At 36.8% G+C, this 20797-nt stretch overlaps 1 protein-coding gene and 1 pseudogene across 14 annotated transcripts in view; one reads left to right on the forward strand and one right to left on the reverse strand.

Annotated features, from left to right (window-relative positions):
- Positions 1-20797, reverse strand: part of HORMAD2 (HORMA domain containing 2) — a 96383-nt gene that overhangs the window by 37895 nt on the left and 37691 nt on the right. For 8 of the 14 annotated variants that reach the window (XM_063623648.1, XM_063623649.1, XM_063623647.1 and 5 more), the window contains 5 exons: positions 20133-20200; positions 17389-17546; positions 16967-17217; positions 7970-8087; positions 278-454 (listed from right to left, as the gene is read on the reverse strand). In XM_063623648.1, the coding sequence (XP_063479718.1) occupies positions 278-454; positions 7970-8087; positions 16967-17217; positions 17389-17546; positions 20133-20200 (772 nt within the window). Of the gene's footprint in view, positions 1-277; positions 455-7969; positions 8088-14735; positions 17218-17388; positions 17547-20132; positions 20201-20797 lie in introns of all 14 variants that reach the window. The other 6 variants (XM_055254106.2, XM_055254107.2, XM_055254108.2 and 3 more) reach the window with 3 other exon arrangements.
- LOC129468491 (small ribosomal subunit protein eS1-like) lies at positions 1772-2800 on the forward strand (annotated as a pseudogene).

The following is a 20797-nucleotide window of genomic DNA, read 5'->3' on the forward strand; positions in this document are numbered from 1 at the left end:
ACTAGGATATAGAAAGTAATCAGGAATCTTCTAGAAAAACCATTAGAACTATTCAATGAGTTCAGCAAGCATATCAGTCAGGGTTCTCTAGAGAAACAGAACTAGTAGGAGAGACAGGTTATTTATATACATATATATGTATGTAGAGAGAGAGACAGAGGATTATATATATATAGTACAGTTCATATATATATATATACATATATATATATATAAACACATTTATTATAAAGAATTGGCTCATCCAATTATGGATGCTGGCAAGTTCAATATCTACAGTGTGACCCAGCAGGCATGAGACCCAGGAAAGTTGATGATGCAGTTCCAGTCTGAAGGCCAACAGGCGAGTTGGCCTTCAGTTCCAGGAGAGTCAATGGTGCAGATGAAGTCTGAGGCAATCTGCTGAAGTATTCCCTCCTGCTCAGGGAGGCCAGTCTTTTTGTTCTATTCAGGCCTTCAACAAATTCAATGAGATCCACACACATCATGGAGTGTTAGTTTTACTTTACTCAAAGCAACCTGCTTAACTTAAAGTTTACTGATTTAAATGTTAATTTCATCCAGTAGCACCCTCCAAGTTGACACATAAAATTAACTACCCTACCAAGGTTGTAGAATACAAAATCAGTATACAGAATTCAAAAGTATTTCTATATATCCGCAATGAATAATACAAAGATGAAAATTTATTCCTAAGTATTTTATTCTTTTCATGCTATTGTGCAGTTCACATACTATTCACATACTATTGTGAACAGTATGAAAAGAATGCTTATGAATAAATTTAACAAAATAAATACAAAATTTATAATCTAAAAACCACAAAACATTGCTGAAAAAAATTAAAGAAAATACAAATAAATGAAAATGGAATGGAAGACAATATTTATAAATTGTATATCTGGTAAGGAATTTACCCAGAATATATAAAGAACTCTTACACCTCAGTAACAAAAAGACAAATGACCATTTTTAAAATGGGAAAAGGAGGCTGGATGCAGAGGCTCATATGTGTAATTCTTGCATTTTAGGGGGCCAAGGTGAGAGGAATGCTTGACTCCAGGAGTTTGAGACCAGCCCAGGAAACAGGGCGAGACCCCATCTCCACAAAAATATTTTAAAAATTAGCCAGGCATGGCGGTACACACCTATGGTCCCAGCTTCTCTGTTGCCTAGGCAACAGAGCAAGACTCTGTCTCAAAAAAATAAATGGGCAAAAGATCTGAATAAACATTTCTCCAAGGAATATATATAAATGGATAAGAAGCACATGAAAAGATGCTTGACATCATTAGTCATTAGAGAAATGCAAATTAAAACCACAATGAGGTACCACTTACTTTGCACCCACTAGGGTGGCTAGAATCAAAAAGTGAGACAATACCAAGTACTGGTAAGGATGTGGAGAAATTGGAACCCTCATACACTGATGTTGGGAATGTAAAATGGTACAGCCACTTTGGAAGAATTTTGGAGTTCTCCAAATGATTAAACACATGACCCAGCAATTCCACTCCTAGGTATATATCCAAGAAAATTAAAAATAGATACTCAAAAAGAACTTATATACAAATGTTTATAGCAGCACTATTCACAATAGCCAAAAGGTTGGAAGAACCCAAATGCCCATCACTAATATATGGATAGACAAAATGTGGTGTATCCATACAATGGAGTATTATTCAGCCATAAAAAGGGATGAAGTAATGACACATGCCATACATGGATGAATTTTGAAAACACGATGCTGCCCTTTTGGCTGAAAAGCACCATGGTAGTTGGCAAGAACAAGCACTTTATGAAAGGTGGCAAAAGCAAGCCAAGAAGAAAGTGGTTGATCCATTTTCTTTCTTTCTCTCCCTCCTTCTTTTCTTTCTTTCATTATTTATCTCCATCTCTTCCTTTTCTTCTTTCCATTCCCCCCTCCCTCCCCCCCTCCTTCCTTCCTTCCTTCCTTCCTTCCTTCCTTCCTTCCTTCCTTTTTTGAAACAGGGTCTTGCTCTGTAGCCCAGGTTGGAGTGCAGTGGTGTGATCAACAGCTCACTGCAGCCTCAACCTCCTGGGCTCAAAAAGCTTGATCCATTTTCTAAGAAAGATTGGTATGATGTGAAAGCACCTGCTATGTTCAGTATAATAACTATGGGAAAGACACTTGTCACCAGGACTCAAGGAATCAAAATTGCATCTGATGGCCTCAAGGGTCATGTGTTTGAAGTGAGTTTGACTGATGTGCAGGATGATGAAGTTGCATTTAGAAAATTCAAGCTGATACTGAAGATGTTCAGGGCAAAAATGCCTGACTAATTTCCATGGCATGGATCTTACCTGTGACAAAATGTGTTCCGTGGTTAAAAAATAGCAGACCATGATTTAAGTTCACACTGATGTCAAGACTACCAATGATTATTTACTTTGTCTGTCTTGTGTTGATTTTACTAAAAAATGCAACAATTATATACGGAAGACTTCTTACAATTAACACTAACAGGTCTGCCAAATCCAGAAGAAGATGATGGAAATCGTGACCCAAGAGGTGCAGATAAATAACTTGAAAGAAGTGGTCAATAAATTGATTCCAGACAGCACTGGAAAAGACATAGAAAAGGCTTGCCTATCTATTTATCCTCTCCATGGTGTCTTCATTAGGAAAGTAAAAATAAAGAAGCCCAAGTCTGAATTGGGAAAACTCATGTAGCTTCATGGTGAAGGTAGTAGTTTTGAAAAAGCTACTAAGGATGAGAAAGGTGCTAAAATTGAATGAGCTGATGGATATGAACCATCGGTCCACGAATCTGTTTAACATTCAGACTTTTAATAGTGTCAAATTAAAGGCCCTATTTGTGAAAAAAAAAGACGAAAAGAAAACACAATGTTAAGTGAAAGAGTTCAGTCACAAAATTCATCATAGTATATGACTTCATTTATTTGAAATATCCCATAATAGGCAAATCTGGAGGCAGAAAATAGATTAATGGTTATTTAGGACTGCGGGAGAGGAGAAATAAGACAGGAAGGTGAAAGCTAAAGAATATGGGTTTTTTTCAGGTGATGAAAATCTTCTAAAATTTTGACTGTAGTGATGGTTGCAAATCTCTGTGACTATACTAAAAACCATTAAATTGTACATTTTAAATGAGTGAATTGCATGGTAAACAAATTACATTTCAAGCTATTAAAAACAGAAAAAATGTTGTACAAATAGAATCAAATAGTATGTAGTCTTTTGATTCTGGCTTCTTTCACTTATTATAATGCATTTGCAACTCATCCATGTTGTTGCATATTTCAGTAGTTTGTTCCTTTTGGTCTTAAGTTTATCAATTCCCTAATTAAGAAACACCTAATTGTTTCCATACTTTGAAGATTATGAATAGAGTTGCTGTAAACATTTGCATACATTTTTGTGTGTAAACATAGGCTATCATTGCACTTTTTATAACAGCTGTTTTAACGTCCTTATCTACTAATTTTATCATTGCTGAAATTTCTGGGCTTGCCTCTACTGACTGGTGTCCCCCAGGTTATGGTTTAGTTTTCCTGCTGCTTTACATATCAAGAAACTTTTATTAGATTCTGAACAATAAGAATGTTACATTGTTGAATGTTTGAATTTTGTTATCTTTCTTAAAAATTGTTTTGGCAGGCAGATAAGCTTGATCCTTTTGAGGCATATTTTAAAACTTTATTAGATTAAATCTGGAGGCTTTTACTAAAAGTTTGGTTTAGCTCTACTGCTAACATGTAACCCTTCTGGAGTCTCTATTGAATGTTCTGCGTGTTCGAGAAGGGCTCTCCATTTGACTGGTTATTATGTGAACATCTCCCATCCCTGTGAGAGCTCTGGGAATTGTTCAGTTGCCAGTTTTCTTTGTCCAGCCTTATGGAGTTTTGACCCACATCTGAAAAGCTGAATATTAAACAAAAGACTCAAGGAACCCCTATGCTGATTTCTGGATCTCCTTCTCTGTATAGTTCCATGCCCTCTGATATTCTGTCTCCAACTGCCTCAGATTCCCCATACTCCAATCTCTTTCTTCGACTCAGCGAGACTGCCATGCTCTGCTTGGGTTCTCTCTCCCTGAACCAGGTCTGGAAGGTGCCTCCTAGCGGGAAGCCAGGGCAATTTTAAGACTGGTCTCACTTTTCTTCTGTCAAGGATCCCATTCCTGTGTGCCTGTTATCTAATGTCCAAAAACAGTTGCTTCATATATTTTGCCTAGTTTTCTAGTTGTTTACAGCAAGAGGGTAACTCTCACATTACTCTTTCATGAGTGAAAGTGGAATTTGGTCATTCTAATATAGGGTTTTTACCTTGCTCTGTCACCCAGGCTGGAGTGCAGTGGTGCGATCTCGGCTCACTGCAACCTTCGCCTCCCGGGTTCAAGTGATTCTCCTGCCTCAGCCTACCGAGTAGTTGGGATTACAAGCATCCGCCACAATGCCTGGCTAATTTTTTGTATTTTTGGTACAGACAGGGTTTCACCATGTTGGCCAGGCTTGTCTCGAACTCCTGACCTCAGGTGATCACCCTCCTTGGCCTCCCAGAGTGCTGGGATTACAGGCGTGAGCCACCACACCTGGCCCCAGTAGAACATTCTTTTAAACCTTCTTCACAATGAGCTTCATGTAGACTTGTTTAAATGTCAAAATGATACCTTTGGTGATAAAGTTTATTTGTTCCAACTTTGGTCATCAAAGCAGAAAGAGCCCTCCATTGGGCAGAAAAAAAGCACACCTAGATAGTGGCTCATAAAGTATACAGTCATCCCTCTGTATCCATGAGGAATTGGTTTCAGGGCACACACACTCCACACCCACAGACAGGAAATCTATGGATGCTCAAATCCCTTATAAAAAATGGCGCAGTATTGGCATATAATATACACATCCTATGTACATATTCCCATATATATTAAATTATCTCTAGATTATTTATAATACCCAATACAACATATATGGTATACAGTTATACTGTATGGTTTAGGGAATCATGGGGGACAAGAAAAAAAGTCTGTACATGTTCAGTACAGACCCAGTCATCGTTTTCTTTTTTTTTTTTAACAGTTTAAACCCACAGTTGGCTGAATCCACTAATGCAGAACCCACGAATACAAAGGGCCAATTGCAAACCACCATGGCATGTGTATACCTATGTAACAAGCCTGCATGTTCTGCACATGTATCCCAGAACTTAAAATATAATCATAAATAAATATATTATATATATGTATATATATACAATTAACACTAACAGGTCTGCCAAATCCAGAAGAAAATGAGGCCAATTGTGTTTCTAACTTTTCTTTACCATTGTCAGAAGGACTGGTCTTCTGAAGTCTTAGCTCTGAATTTTGAGATCCTAATATAAATGCTAAAAGAATTACTCCACTTATGATGCTTAGATTTGTTACAAGCATAATCTCATGTGCATACCAACAGACAATTTAGCATCAAATAGAAAACTTTAACACACATAATGGTATTAGAAAAATCAGCCAACTGAATATAGTTATAGGAAATTGGGTAACATTATCATTATACTTTTTTCCAATGTGCAGTTGAATAAAATCTCAATGAAGTCACTTTGAAAAAAATCTGAGTTTAAATGAAACCTAATATTTCATTGATTTTGGTGTAATGATAATATTGTATTATTAGAGGCATCTCTTTTTTAACCAAACAGAATATTCTGTCTTACTCTTTTTAAAACAAAATTTATTTATTTTAATGCTAGGGCTTATTAATTGTAACATCCAAAGCATTTCTACCTAAGATTATTCACTATGCTTGACTTTTTTTCTGCTATAATATATATCAGTATACTTTTTTAATGTGAGTGAAACATATACAGATAATCAATGTGGCTCTCCCCACTCACAAAAGGAAGGAAGTAATTCTCTGATATGTTATAGAATGATTCATATAAAAAAAGAAATGACTTATAAGACTGATGGGAAAGTCAACCAACTTTCATTCCTCTTTGCACAGTTAACAGAGGATAGCAATTACATTCTGGAGTACAAAACAGAAAAATTAATTGAAAATAATTTTCTATTTGACAAAAGTAAACTTAATGAAAAGGACTAGAATCTCATGATGAAGAAAGAATGATGTGTGTGTGTGTGTGTGTGTGTGGTTTTTTTGTTTTGTTTTTTTTTGAGACGGAGTCTCCCTCTGTCTCCCAAGCTGGAGTGCAGTGGCGTGAGTGATCTCAGCTCACTGCAACCTCTGCCTCCCAGGTTCAAGCGATTCTCATGCTGGCTAATTTTTGTATTTTTAGTAGAGACAGGGTTTCACCACGTTGGCCAGGCTGGTCTTGAACTCCTGATCTCAGGTGATCCTCCCGCTTCGGCCTCCCGAAGTACTGGGATTACAGGCATGAGCCACTGCACCTGGCCGGATGCGTGTGTTTTTTTAAGGCTGGATATTTTCTGCAAATAATGTGCCTCTTCCAGTGCTTTCAATAATCAACCCCACTTCCAAGAATCTGAGATATTCTTGCCAACACTATGTTGTATCAAAGAAGGCATATATGCTTCAGGAGATGTGATGCTATGAAAATCATCAGACTATACCTCAAAAAATGCAAAACTTCAGTTCAGAGTTTAGTGGGAGACAATAGGTTTTGAATGAAAAGGCTCTTGTTTTAATCTACTATCTGAAATACAAAGCAATTCTAAGGAATTCAGAAAAATACCTTTCTAGTCCACACGTAAATGCTACCATTTACCATGGAAACAATGTACTTTACATTCTAATTTCTTAAAAATAAATCATTTGCTTTTTAATTAAGTGTGTTGGCACAAAAGAGTGAGAAATGAGCTTCATGGAGGGAAAGAATACATCAGGTAAACAACATATTGTTATAATTTGTGGATTCTTTTGTGGAATTCATAAAAAAGAAAAAAGCTATCTTAAAACATTATTTTTAAATTGAAATAAGATGCAGAAATCCAGGCAAAATGCAAACCATTTTTATTACACTTACAAAATAGTGTAATAGAGTGTGTATGTTTGGGATATGCTTAAAAAGCAAACCATTCTTTGTAACTAAATCAAATGATAAACTATTGAATAAACTTTAAAAATACTTGTGGCTGTTATAAGAAAACAGTATTCTCTGCCTTTAGCTCATCCTCAAAAAAAATCATTTGTATGAATTATTTATGCTTCACTGAAATTGATATGTTACAGATGAAAAAAATACCATTCTGGATCAAGATTTCTAGTTACAAAAGAAAGGCCTAGAGAAAAGCCTGTAGAGAGTGTCTAGCAACTGTATTTGGAAGTATAAAGACACATAAGTATTTCAGAAAATTAGAAAATTATAGTAGACCCCTGCCTAAAAATATGGTTAAAATATTAATTCTCAAAGAACTATAATGACTTAATAAACTGGAACAATTGATCTCCAAAATAGACCTGGGCCAACATTAGCCCTCCATCTTTTTATCACTGTCTGTGTAAGTAATTACTAGCATTTTTTAAGGAGACTGGGTTAATTATTTCTACTAGAAAGAAGTACTTTTCCCTCAGCATTTAAACAGCATAAATTTGAGTAAGATTCTACAACAAATTACAGAACATATGTTGATTAGCACCATATAGGTCAGTTCTTTGAAGAAACCTGTCTAAGGATCTTTAGGGGAAGCTATCTTCAGTGTGTATGTCTACTGCTATCTGTCCAGTTGTCTATGACAGGGAAAAAAAAACAACTTCCCAGGGTTATGTGAAGTGCTTTTGTATTTGTGTAGCCTTACTAGCTACAGCTTAGGCCTAAAACACCCCTATTAGGAAGGAAGACCTGGCCAGGCATGGTGGCTCTTGCCTGCAATCCCAGCACTTTGGGAGGTGGAGGCAGAGGCGGGTGGGTTGCTTGAGCTCAGGAGTTGGAGACCAGCCTGGGCAACACGGCGAAACCCTGTCTCTATAAAACATATAAAAATTAGCCGGACATGGTGGCACGCACCTGTAGTCCCGGTTACTTGGGTGGCTGAGGTGGAAGAATGGCTTGATCCGAGGAGGCAGAGATTGCAGTGAGCCGAGATCGCGTCAGTGCACTCCAGCCTGGGTGACAGAGTGAGACCCTGTCTCAAAAAAAAAAAAAAAAGAAAAAAGAAAAGAAAAGAAAAGAAAAGGAAAAAAAAGAATGAAGACCTGTCCTGAAAGTGTTGTGGGGGGCAGATTAAATGATAAGGACACAATTAGGACAGCGTTTTTCAGACAGGCTTACCGAACCCTGTATTGTCCCGGGATTCCTTGGACAATCCCACGTTCTATTTTTCAAGTGGAGTTAGGTTTTTAGAGTTCTTATAATTTAAGAATTCTTAAGTTTCAAGCATGTGTGCTTTTATCAATTCTGAATCCATTGCCAAATTATAATCTCACTTTCACATTATTCCTTGGATCTTAAGAATCACACCAGAAAGTGAATAGTACAATTATTGAATAATTTCAACTATTAGTAGAAATTCTGTTATATTTGCCTTTCTGTGACTGAGATAAGGAATTACCTGAAAAAGAAAATTGTATTAAAATCTTTCTATTTTCAACAGTCTCACAACAAGATGATTGTGTTAAATCCCTTCTTTACTATAGATCATTGGTAAAAAAGCAGTGTAAGCTGTTTGATCAAAAATTTACAAACTTTCTATTTTAATTTTAAATAAAATTTAAATTATAAATTATTTTTAAAGTTTTAAAAAATCTTTGAGTTAGAGATTACCAAGAGTAAAGAAATTTCAGCAAAGCCATGTAGGGTACAGGAAAGGTGTGGAACATTCAGTATTATAATTCTAAGTCACAAAGACAGAATTTCTGATGCTACCATACTGGACTTTCCAACTTGCCTGGAATGTCCTCTGCCATGATCACTGCCAATCAAAATATGATTCATCCACAAAATCACCAAATCAAACTAGGCATGGTGACACATGCCTATAATCTCAGGTACGTGGAAGGCTGAAGTGGGAGGATTGCTTGAGCCCAGGAGTTTAAGACCAGCCTGGGCAACATATTGAGAATGCCATCTCAAAAAAAAAAAAAAAAAAAATCACCAACTTAATGAAACTTTCCCACACAGTACCAATTTATCCTTTTTTCTGTAACCCTAGTACTTTGGAGTTCAACTGCCTGGGTTTGAATTCTGTCCCTGTTACATATTCACTATGTATGGAGTCTTGGGCTAATTTCTCTGGCTCAGTTTCCTATTTGTAAAATGAAGATAACAATAGTATCTACCTTATAAAATAGCTAGGAAGATTGAAAGTGATAATATATGTAAAGCTCTGAGAGTGCTCAAAATTGTTAGTTAATATTGTTTCTATCATTCATATACTCTCCAGTATTACCTTTTTATTACATTATGTAGGTGTTATCTCTTCAGCCACAATTCTAAAGGGCACAGGCTATATCTTATATGTCTTTATTTTCCTCACAGTGCTTAGCAGGGCATTATTCTCTCTTTTTTTTTTTTTTTTTTTTGAGATGGAGTCTTACTCTGTCACCCAGGCTGGAGTTTAGTGGCACGATCTCGGCTCACTGCAAACTCCACCTCCCGGGTTTTTGCCATTCTCTTGCCTCAGCCTCCCAAGTAGCTGGGACTACAGGTGCCCGCCACCACACCTGGCTAATTTTTTTGTATTTTTAGTAGAGACAGGGTTTCACTGTGTTAGCCAGGACAGTCTCGATGTCCTGACCTCGTGATCCGCCCGCCTCAGCCTCCCAAAGTGCTGGGGTTACAGGCATGAGCCACCGCGCCTGGCCAGGGTATTATTCTCTTAATAGGAATTCAAAAAATATCCCAGAGAATCTTAGCATGAAAGATAGCTCAGAGGTCAATCTAGTTCAACCTTCCCTCTAAATCATGATTTTACTTTTGCAACACCCTAGAGATAATCATCTACTCTATCTTGAACACACACGTATATCTGCACTTGAGCACAGCTGGTGACACTGGAGCTCACCCCTGCACAAGGCAACCAGGTTTAAGTAGTTATTATTGTTAGAAAATCCACCCTGAGGAGGTGGAGAAGCTGGCAGCTTCTGGAAAATGATTTGGTACTACTCATTTGAGAGCCATACAAATGTTCAAGCTCTGTAAATTTCACTCCTGATACTGTATTTGTAGAAAAAAATTTTAAATGCTTTCACGTGTGCAAAGGTATTTATTACAATACTTTATAATAGCAAAATCAGGAATTAACCTAAATGTTTCAAAGTAGGGAAATGGTAGAGTGACTAAATAAAACAAGAAGTCATTAAAATTAAAAATATAAAGATTAAGGTGGAACATATTTACAAAATCAATAATGTTAAGTATAAAAGTAAAATAAATTCACATATACCATGATTAAAAACATATACAAATATATAAATCAATGAAAAAATACTGGAGAGGATGGGACATATAAAAATAAAAACAGTATTGATAGGATGATGGGACACCGGAAGATTTCCATTGCTTTTAAAATTACTTTAATGTTATAATAATATTGCTTTAAAATTTGTAAAGAGAAAATTTGTCCTTCTATTGAGCCAAAGTCAACATAATTTTCACCTACTGGTTCTCATTCTGCCATTTGCAATTACACAAAATAAATCAACTTAAAATATTTGAAATATTTGAGTGCCTCACTCTCTGGCACCCTGGAAGACAGACTGGAGAGGCAATGATGACATCAAGGAGACTCAGTTAGAAGACTCAACTATCACCAAGAAAGCAATTATGACATCCTGAATCAGCACAGTGGTAACAGTGCTAGATTTGAGAAATACTTCAAAGGCAAAACATATGGAAATGGTGTACCAAAAGAATGTAGGAAGTGAAGAGAAAATAACAGTTGAACATGTTCCTGGTTGGGTTGCTTAGAAAAGTGATGGTGCAATACCAAGATAAGGAACCTAGGATGAGGAATTCTGTGCATGTTTGGCCAGAAGTTAAAATTCCATTTGAAGATGTTGAATCTAAGGTACCTGTAGGGTATTCATGTCTATACATTTATGGAAAGTACAATTTGGATTCAGAAAGACAAACCAAACCAGAGAAATAGAAAAAGACAAAGATGAGCCAGGCGTGATGGCCCACGCCTATAATCCCAGCACTTTAGGAGGCCAAGGCCAGCAGATGGCTTGAACTCAGGAATTTGAGACCAGCCTGGATAACATGAAGAAATCCTGTCTCTAAAACAAATACAAAAATTAGGCCAGGCGTGGTGGCTCACGCCTGTAATCCCAGCACTTTGGGAGGCCGAGGTGGGCAGATCACCAAGTCAGGAGTTCGAGACCAGCCTGACCAACATTGTGAAACCCCGTCTCTACTAAAAATACAAAAACTAGGTGGGTGTGGTGGCACATGCCTGTAATCCCAGCTACTCAGGAGGCTGAGGCAGGAGAATCACTTGAATCAGGGAAGCGGAGGTTGCAGTGAGCCGAGATTGGGCCACTGCACTCCAACCTGGGCGACACAGCAAGACTCCATATCAAAAAAAAAAAAAAATTAGCCAGGTAAGGTGGCATGCATTTATAATCATAGCTACTTGGGAGGCTGAGGTGGGAGGATCACTTGTAAATGAAATGGAAAACAAACAAACAAAGCAATAGAAGTGATTAGCACAACCAAAAGATGGCTTTTTGAAAAGACTAATAAAAATACTAATTTTTGGCAAACATAATAAAGAAAAATAAATGAGACACAAATGAACATCACCAGATACGAAAAAAGGGAAGTAACTACAGAAATAGAAGACATTTTAAAAATTACGAGACCTCCACTAATAATTTTATACCAAAATATATCAATACCTGAAGGTAGAGGAGAGAAAGGCCAGGTATTCATATTTTTTGGTATGAAGTTATTCATGGAGGTTTTTATAACTTTAAAAATCTCTCTTCTGTTTCTGTAGTTATTTCCCTTTTTTAGAGAAAAACATAGAGTACATCTCTGTAAATTTTGAAGTAGGTAAAAATGTCTTAAGCAGTACCAAAAACTTCTGAATATAGCTGAAAAGATTGATAAATTAGAATATATTAAAATTAAGAACTTCTGTTTATAAAACATCTCATTAAGAAAACAACTCATAAGGTTGAAGAAGATATTCACAATACATGTATCCAACAAAGTACTTATATGCAGAATATATATGCAGAGCTCCTACAAATCAGTAAGAATGAAAGACAATCCAAGAGAAAAAAAGGCAGGGGAGTGGCAAAAAATTTGAACAGATACTTCACAAAAGAAAGTATTCAACATGGCCAATAAACATATAAAAAGGTGCTCCTCTTCATTAGTTAAAATTAGTTTAATAAATTAAATTAAATTAAATTAAATAAATTAAAACAACAATGACATACCACTGCACACCCACCAGAATGGCTAAAATCTTAACAACGGAAAACGCCAAGGGTTAGTGAGGATGTAAAGCAACCACAACTCTCATACATTGCTGGTGGGAGTGTAAATTGGCACAAATACTTTGGAAACTATTTTGCACTACCTGTTAAAACTAAATATACACATACCCTTTGACCCAGCAATTCTACTCCTAGTAATTCTATTCCCACCAGAAATGTGTAGTTATTTCCCTAAAAAACATGCTCCAGAACATTCAAAGCATTTCTGTCCATCATAGACAAAAATTAGAAATTACCCAAATTAACATTAGAATGAATAAATTGTCATTAACAATAGGACGAATAAATTGTCAGGATGGTCTACAACAAAATGTAAAAATATGGGTAAATCTCACAACATAATGTTAACTGAAAAAATGGTCCATACTCGGCCCTGCGCGGTGGCTCATGCCTGTAATCCCAGCACTTTGGGAGGCCGAGGCAGGCTGATCAAGAGGTCAGGAGATCAAGACCATCCTAACTAACATGGTGAAACCCCATCTCTACCAAAAATACAAAAAATTAGCCGGGTGTGGTGGTGGGCGCCTGTAGTCCCAGCTACTCGGGAGGCTGAGACAGGAGATTGGTGTGAATCCAGGAGGCGGAACTTGTAGTGAGCAGAGCAGAGATCGCGCCACTGCACTCCAGCCTGGGAGACAGTGCGAGACTCCGTCTCAAAAAAAAAAAAAAAAAAAAAAAAAGTCCATACTCTATGATTCCATGTCTATAAAATAAAGAGGAGAAACTAATCTATGAGAATAGAAGTCAGGATAGCAATATTCTTGTGAGTAGAGTACTGACTGTAAAGTAAGACTGGGGGTTTCTCAGTGTCTGGAAGAATTCTATTTCTTGATCTGAGTGCTGATTTCACATATTTATTCAGTAGGGCTGTGACAAAGACAAAGCAAGCAAGATGTCCAGGGGGCAAAATTTAAGGAGGTCCTTATTCTTGGCACCTGAGATCTTCCTTAAAATATGCTCCCTAGGCACCTTGCTTGTGTCACCCTCATCCCAGCTCTAGTGTTCAGTTTGTGAATATTTATTGAGCTGTATCACTAATACATATGTTTTACTGTATGTTTATTATTCTTGAATTTAAAAGTGTTAAGAGGGTCTGGTCTATTTCACTCCATAAATAAAAATAAACTTTAAGTGGATTATAAACCTAAATGTAAAAAGAAAAACGTTAAAACTTTCAGAATAAAATATGAGAATATTATTAATGACCTTAGGTAGAGGATTTCTTAAGGATATCCAAAAGCACATACTAAAGGAAAAGATTAAACTATATTAAAATTAAAAACTTACATTGCTCAAAAGACCTCTTAAAGAAAGTGAAAAGATGAGCCAGGCACAGTGGCTCATGCGTGTCATCCCAGCACTTTGGGAGGCTGAGGCGGGCGGATCACCTGAGGTCGGGAGTTCGAGACCACCCTGACCAACATGGAGAAACCCCGTCTCTACTAAAAATACAAAATTAGCTGGGTGTGGTGGCACATGCCTATAATCCCAGCTACTCAGGAGACTAAGGTGGGAGAATCGCTTGAACTCAGGAGGCAGAAGACTACTGTGAGCTGAGATTGTGCCATTGCACTCAGGCCTGGGCAACAAGAGGAAACTCGGTCTCAAAAAAAAAAAAAAAAAGAAAGTGAAAAGATGCACCACAACATGAAAAAAATATTGCAACATAAATGAGTGAAAAAGAATTATTACTAAGCACATATTTTTTAAACCATTGAGGAAAAGATAAATAATCTGATAGACAAATGCATGAAAGACATGAACAGCTATTTAATATGAGCAAAATCGGATGGCCAAAGAAAAGATGCACAAACACACAAATAATCAGAGAAATACAAATTAACATAATGAGGCATTACCATTTCATATTTAGCAGACTGGCAGGAAACATAAACTCTGACAATAAGTGTTGGCAAGAATGTAGGGCACTCTCCTCCACTGGGGATAGCGAGTAAGTTGGTACAACTACTTTGGAAAACAGTTTTGCATTACCTAACATAGTTGAAAATACACAAGCCTAGAACTGTTTCATATATTCCGGAGACACTCTTTGACAGGTGTACCAGGAGGTATGTACATGAATGTTTATAACAATTAAAAATGTCTATCAAGAGCAGAATACTCTACAGCAGTGAAAATGAAAGAACAACAACACAATGGCTAAATCTCAACTTTGATGTTCAAGCAAAAGAAAATTAAAGGAGAATACTCAGAGTATGATTACTTTGATACAAAAATTTAAAACGAGTAGATGTACTCATCCATGGCAAAACTATAAAGAAGGGCAAGGGAAAGGTTATCATGAAGGTCAGGAGAGTGGTTACCTTCAGGGGGCGTGCAATGAGGAAGGGACACATGGTGGCTTCTAAGGGAGTAGCAATGTTCTACATCTTAGCCTAAACGGAGGACATATGGATGTTCTCATTATTCTTTAAACTGCACATATTATTTTTATGTAGTCTATTATATGTATGATATATCTCAAAATAAAATTTTTAAAAGAAATAAAGATTCTACATATGCATACACATGTATGTGTGTGTGTGTGTGTGTGTGTGTCTGTTCCATGTATTCCATGAAGGAAAACAAAAAGGAATCCTTAGTGGGAAAGTGACAGTAACCACTTCACTAGACTTACTAAATTCTCTCATATGTTTGTCTGGCTGAGAGAGGAACTTCAATCAACTAAGTTTACCACAAAGTCCATATAATACATGTAGTTTCAACTAAATGTATGCTTGTAAAGGATTATCACATTTGTTATTTAATCAGTTGAACTATGCGTTCTTAGGTTGTCCTGCTTTCGTTTGATTAAAAAAAGAAAGAAATTCTTAATTAAAAGGTAAAAATCTAACCAGGTGCGGTGTAATCCTAGCACTTTGAAAGGCCAAGGCAGGAGGATCACTGGAGCCCAGGAGTTCAAGATCAATCTGGACAACATAGGGAGACCCTGTCTCCACAAAAAATTAAAAATTAGCTGGGTGTGGTGGCACACACCTATGGTTTCAGCTACGCTGGAGGCTAAGCTGAAAGGATCACTTGGGCCCAGAAGGTCAAGGCTACAGTGAGCTGTGATGAACTACTGCACTCCAGCACTCAAGCCTGGACAACAGAGCGAGACTCTTTCCCTAAATAAATAAATACCTAGCTGAGGCCCAGTGTGGTGTCTCATACCTGTAATCCCAGCACTTTGGGAGGTCAAAGTGAAAGCATCACTTGAGCCCAGGAGTTTGAGACCAGCCCTGGTAACAGTGAGACCCTTGTCTCTACAAAAAATAAAAAATTAGCCAGGTGTGGTGGCATGTGCCTATAGTCCCAGCTACCCGAGAGGCTGAGGTAGGAGGATTCCTTGTTGAGTTGAGGCACCAGTGAGCCATGGTTGCACCACTGTACTTCAGCCTGGGCAACAGTGCGAGACCCTGTCTCAAAAACAATAAGAACAAAAGAAAAAAACTAGCTGAAACATTCTTTTCTTAACCTTCATTTTTTTTTACCCTTTCTATGTTAGCTATATGTTCCTTGAGTGAAATTGGAAGAGGAAAATTGCACCAAAATCCAAAGTGATTTTTATGTCTAACATTGAGAAAGCACTAAAAATTTAAAAACAATCTGTTGCTTGTTTGGTTGTATTATTTACATTAATTGAGTTAAAATTAGAACAACTAGAACCTCTTTTCAATGTATTAAACATAATACAGAGTTAAAGAACTAGAAGGAACCTTCAGAAGTTACCTAGTACAGTCATCTATCTTTAAATATGACTCAAATTATCTTAAGCAAACAAGTTATCATTCTAATCTTAAAATATCTTCTGAAAAGATCTTATAGCATCCCTTCCTACTGAAAATTTTTTGTCTAACTCAGAACCCTTTTAACACAATGTTGTCATACAGTTAACATTATTACCCAGACAACAGTTAAGGGTGTGGAGTTACCTAGGGCATAATGGGACCCTAGCAAGAATCTAACTCCAAGTCTCTATTGGTGGAAATAGGAGGATAAAGGGATCAGAGACCTGTTTGGCTCCACCGGCTCCAACCCCACCAACCCCCTGACTTTCCCCAGTGAGTTAGCCCCAAAGCTTGTCTTCCTCCACATAACCAGAAGTTGACTATTATTTGTTTTCACTCTGACTCGGGTTTATCCATAAAATTTATCTTCCCCAACTCCTCCCATCTAATTATCTCAGTATCAAGAACTGATTTATACTTCCAATGAGTATGAATAAATACCTAGAATATTTTTCAATCCTAAAAACATGTTATTTACAAATAAAGGAAAGAAAACCTCAAATTTTCTAAATGTATGATATCTTTAATAAAATAAATATATTAGAAAATCTTTTTCCTCCTAGTTATGGACAATTTCATCTGATAAAGTATATTTCCTTTTAGAAGATTAAACTTTTTTAGATTAAAAACTCCTTGATGTCAGAGACTAGTTTTGTTTCAGCTTTTATAGCTGGCACACTCCACGTGCATGCCCTGGGTAGAAACTGAAAAATATCAATTGTGTTTAACTGACACGATAGAAAATCACTAAAGCTTTGCCTTACATGGTCATTGCAGTCTTCTTCCTCATCACAGTCTAGACCTTGATGGGCGATCTCAGTAGTGCTGTTCTCCTGAAACAGACTGTTCTCCAAATCAATCACTTTTGTAGCCTCTGTCATGACTTTTACTTTCATGCTATGAAAGCCAGTGGAGACAAATCCCACTTGCACGTTGATAGGCTCCTTGTCAAACAGCAGGTAGTGTGAATTTACCCCTTCTTTAAAACCGAGGGGTTGGTAATCATGTGGGGTCACTGTGAAATGAAAAGGGCAAAAAGCCATGAAAACTGGGTTTCAATACAAGTCAGATTAATCTTTCATGTGTAGCAACAGACTTCTCTTTCAGATGCTTGCAAAATCCTTCTACTTATATAAAATATTAGCTCAGCACTTCAGAAGGAATTTGCCTAAAGTTCTCTACCTACCTGCATTATAGTAGTGGAGTTTCATAGTAAGTACAACATTATTAGGAAGTGGCTCAAGGTCCTGCATCAGTATATACAATTTACGGATCAGTAGAACACTGGCTTTCTTAATATCTTCATTGTTTGTTCCAGTTTCAAAGCTTGTACTGCTGCTACGACTACATAGAAAAAAAAGCATACTTTTTGATCATATACAATAGTGGCAATCTATCCCAAAAGGAACAAAACTTTTGACTATGTGAGTAAATATAAATTAAACATTAGGACATTTTGAGACTTTTTTAGAATGTAAATTAGGGGAGTGATAGTACTTTTTGCAATGTATATACAAAGAATGTCTTAAGCAGCAAATTCCCTAAAAGCATTTAAAATACGATCTTTTTAAAAATTTGATTTGAAAAAAATCATATACCACAATAGTAAGAACAACGAATTTGGCATTAGGTGACCTGGCATCTAATATCAGCTCTGCTGATAACTAGCTGAATGACCTTGGTGAAGTCATTTAGACACACTCTAGGTCAGTTAGCTCATTTGTGAGATAAACGTAAAGACATTTCTACAACTCTCAAGCATAGAATCAATCACCAGCTCTGGGCCTTTCTACCATCTGATTATCTTGCAAAAGTATCCCTTCCTCACTCTTGCATTGATTACTACAGTGGCTATGTAACATTTTTCCTGCTTTCCTTCTTGTCTACACTGCAAAATATTCTCCATATCACTGCTGAAATAATATTACTAATAGGAAAATCTGTTCATATCACCTTCTTACTTAGAATTCTTCTATTATATCCATCACTTTTCAATCAAATTCAAAGACAGTGTGTATACAATTCCTTTCACAACCCGTCACATCCTCAGCTCCATCCTCATCTGCAGCTATTGCCCAGTTTCCTCTCACTCACAGTATTTGCATATGCTGTTCACTTTGCTTGTACTGTGCTTTTCCACTTCTCTTCCTGACTGTCCTTAATTTATCCTCTAATACCTAGCTCATGTGCAGACTCTTCAAAGCAGTCTTCTCTGATAATACCCTCATCTTATCCTCAGGATAACTATTTGTCCTTCTCTAGACTGTGAGTGGCTATATCTTTCATCTCCACAGTACAGTTTGGTGCCCAGCCATTCAATCAACATTTGTTGAATTAATGAATGAATGAACAATTTGGACTAAATTACCTTCCAATTCTAAACTTTGTTCATTTATCTCCAAAGTTTTCTTCCACAATTAGTCTCACATTTGAGTAATTTCCAGGAAGGACCATGACTATAATATATTTACACATGGCTGTGCACATAGTTAGCTCTTAATATGAAAAATAACCCTAAGTAATTGAACTGTTGGATTTTTCCCTAAGTGATCTTTGGAGACAGTGTGAATTCATGAAGCAAACATTTATTAAGTGAATACATTAGCTCCTTTTCCAATTTTGAACAACTTAAAATTCTGCCATCCAGGATTTAACCAATTCAAATGTAGGTAACCAGAATGAAGGGTTATAGGCATATAGCTCATGGGAGCCTCCAGGACACATCAATAAAACCATATTCAGGACTCCCATTTAAACAAATGCCTATATTTCTTCTCTAGGAAATTAATAATATGCATTACCTTCTCTCCTCCTTAGCATGTGAAAGATTTGGCCATTTTTGTTTTACAGCTTACCTCTTGGCATATGTGCCTTCAGAACAAAAGAGTTTAATCTGGCCATCAGTGTATATTTTTGAGTTTTGGAGAGTAAAGGTAACTTTTTATGTGAGAAAATGTGTATGAAAAGTGTTGCTGTATAAGCTGTAAAGTATCATACAAATGTTAGCTAATAAAAGGTAATATTCTAATTCTCATTTTTGGAACTGATTTTCTCTTCACATTCTAGTGCTGTCTGTAGGTTTTACAAATGGAAGGATAATTAAGGGAGTGAATCTTGGAGAAAAGTCCTCAAGCTCATGGAAAATGATGAGCCAGAGCTAATAGTAGGGAAAATTGAAAATTAGGCCATGTCTCTGATCAGTCATTCCTTTCAGGGGCATCCATCCCCCTTACTCGGATTCCTCTACTATCCAGAGCTTTTCACCATCATCTGTACCTTCCACTACTGTGCCATCTCATCAGCAATACTTAGCTCTCCATCCCTCCTGGCAGGTCTGAACCCAAAAGCTACTGGGAGAAAAATAAATGTTGCTCTTCAATGTCCTTGTGTTTGCTATTTAACCCATTAGTACACCTAAAACTTGGAATTTTCGACTTAATAGGAAACTGCAGTGCTTTCTAATCTTTTCATACAATGACACATAGAAAATGATATTTATATGACATACTGGGGTAAGTAAATGAGAATATTTGTGCATACGGGCAAATAGTACAGGGGTATTATCTACCCTAGGCACAGGCTGGCTATATTGAGTGTGGAAAGGATCACTATCTAGGCATAGCAGTTGAGAAACTTTGAATTAATGGCTAGACAGAGCCTTATGGAGTTATTCAATCAACAGCGTGTAAGCAACCTTATTAATATAATTTCTACCTTTGTGCTGCCCGCCATTTTCTCTATTCCCACCAGCTTAATCCATGGATTTCAGGAATGTAAACAATTGTTGCAGCCCCTTTTTATAATAGTGGTTTTCTGTAGGGTTTGTGGGGAAATATGTAAAGAAGTATAAGGCCTTTCTCTGGCCTCAAGAAGCTTATGTTTACCTCAATCCTATTTACTTCTCATGTTCATTAAGCAGTTAGATTCTACCTGTCAAAATCCATAGTGGCTCCTTCTTTCGTGTATTTGAACTTGAACTGGTACATCTCAGTCACTTTCTACAAAAACCGAAGAAAATAAAGAAAAAAAAATTTAGAAAAGAAATCCAGAATCTTACCTGATCATAAGTAAGGAACATTTTCACTGTATACCTACTATACTTCCTATATAGCAGTTTGTTTCACAGTATCACATTATTCAAGAGTAATATTTCCAAATATAAAGACAACCTAGTTTTTCTCCTCCATGCTAAAAATAAATTATATGAAAGATACTATTATTACCATTTTAAAGCTGGAAAAACAAAATCACAGAGTCAAATATCTAACTGAACTAGGTAAATCACAGTGGAACCAGTTGAGAAACCATTCATTCATGTAACTAATATTGTATTGAATGTCTACTTTGTGCCAGTCACTGGAGTCACAGTGGTGAACAAGACAGAAAAGGTCCCTGTTTTTCTAGAATATACATGCAATCCAGTAGGGGAAATAGTCAGTAAATAAGTAAACAAATGAAATAAGCTAATTCCGATAGTGTAAGTGCTGTGAGGAAGAAGCAGATGCTGTGATAGAGAGGTACATGAAGGGCACAAGTGGTGCTTTGGTTTGGAAGGGCCAAGGAAGGCCTTGCTAAAGAGGTGAGGTTTGAATTGA

The sequence above is a fragment of the Symphalangus syndactylus genome, chromosome 18, assembly GCF_028878055.3.
Source record: "Symphalangus syndactylus isolate Jambi chromosome 18, NHGRI_mSymSyn1-v2.1_pri, whole genome shotgun sequence".
Taxonomy (NCBI): domain Eukaryota; kingdom Metazoa; phylum Chordata; class Mammalia; order Primates; family Hylobatidae; genus Symphalangus; species Symphalangus syndactylus.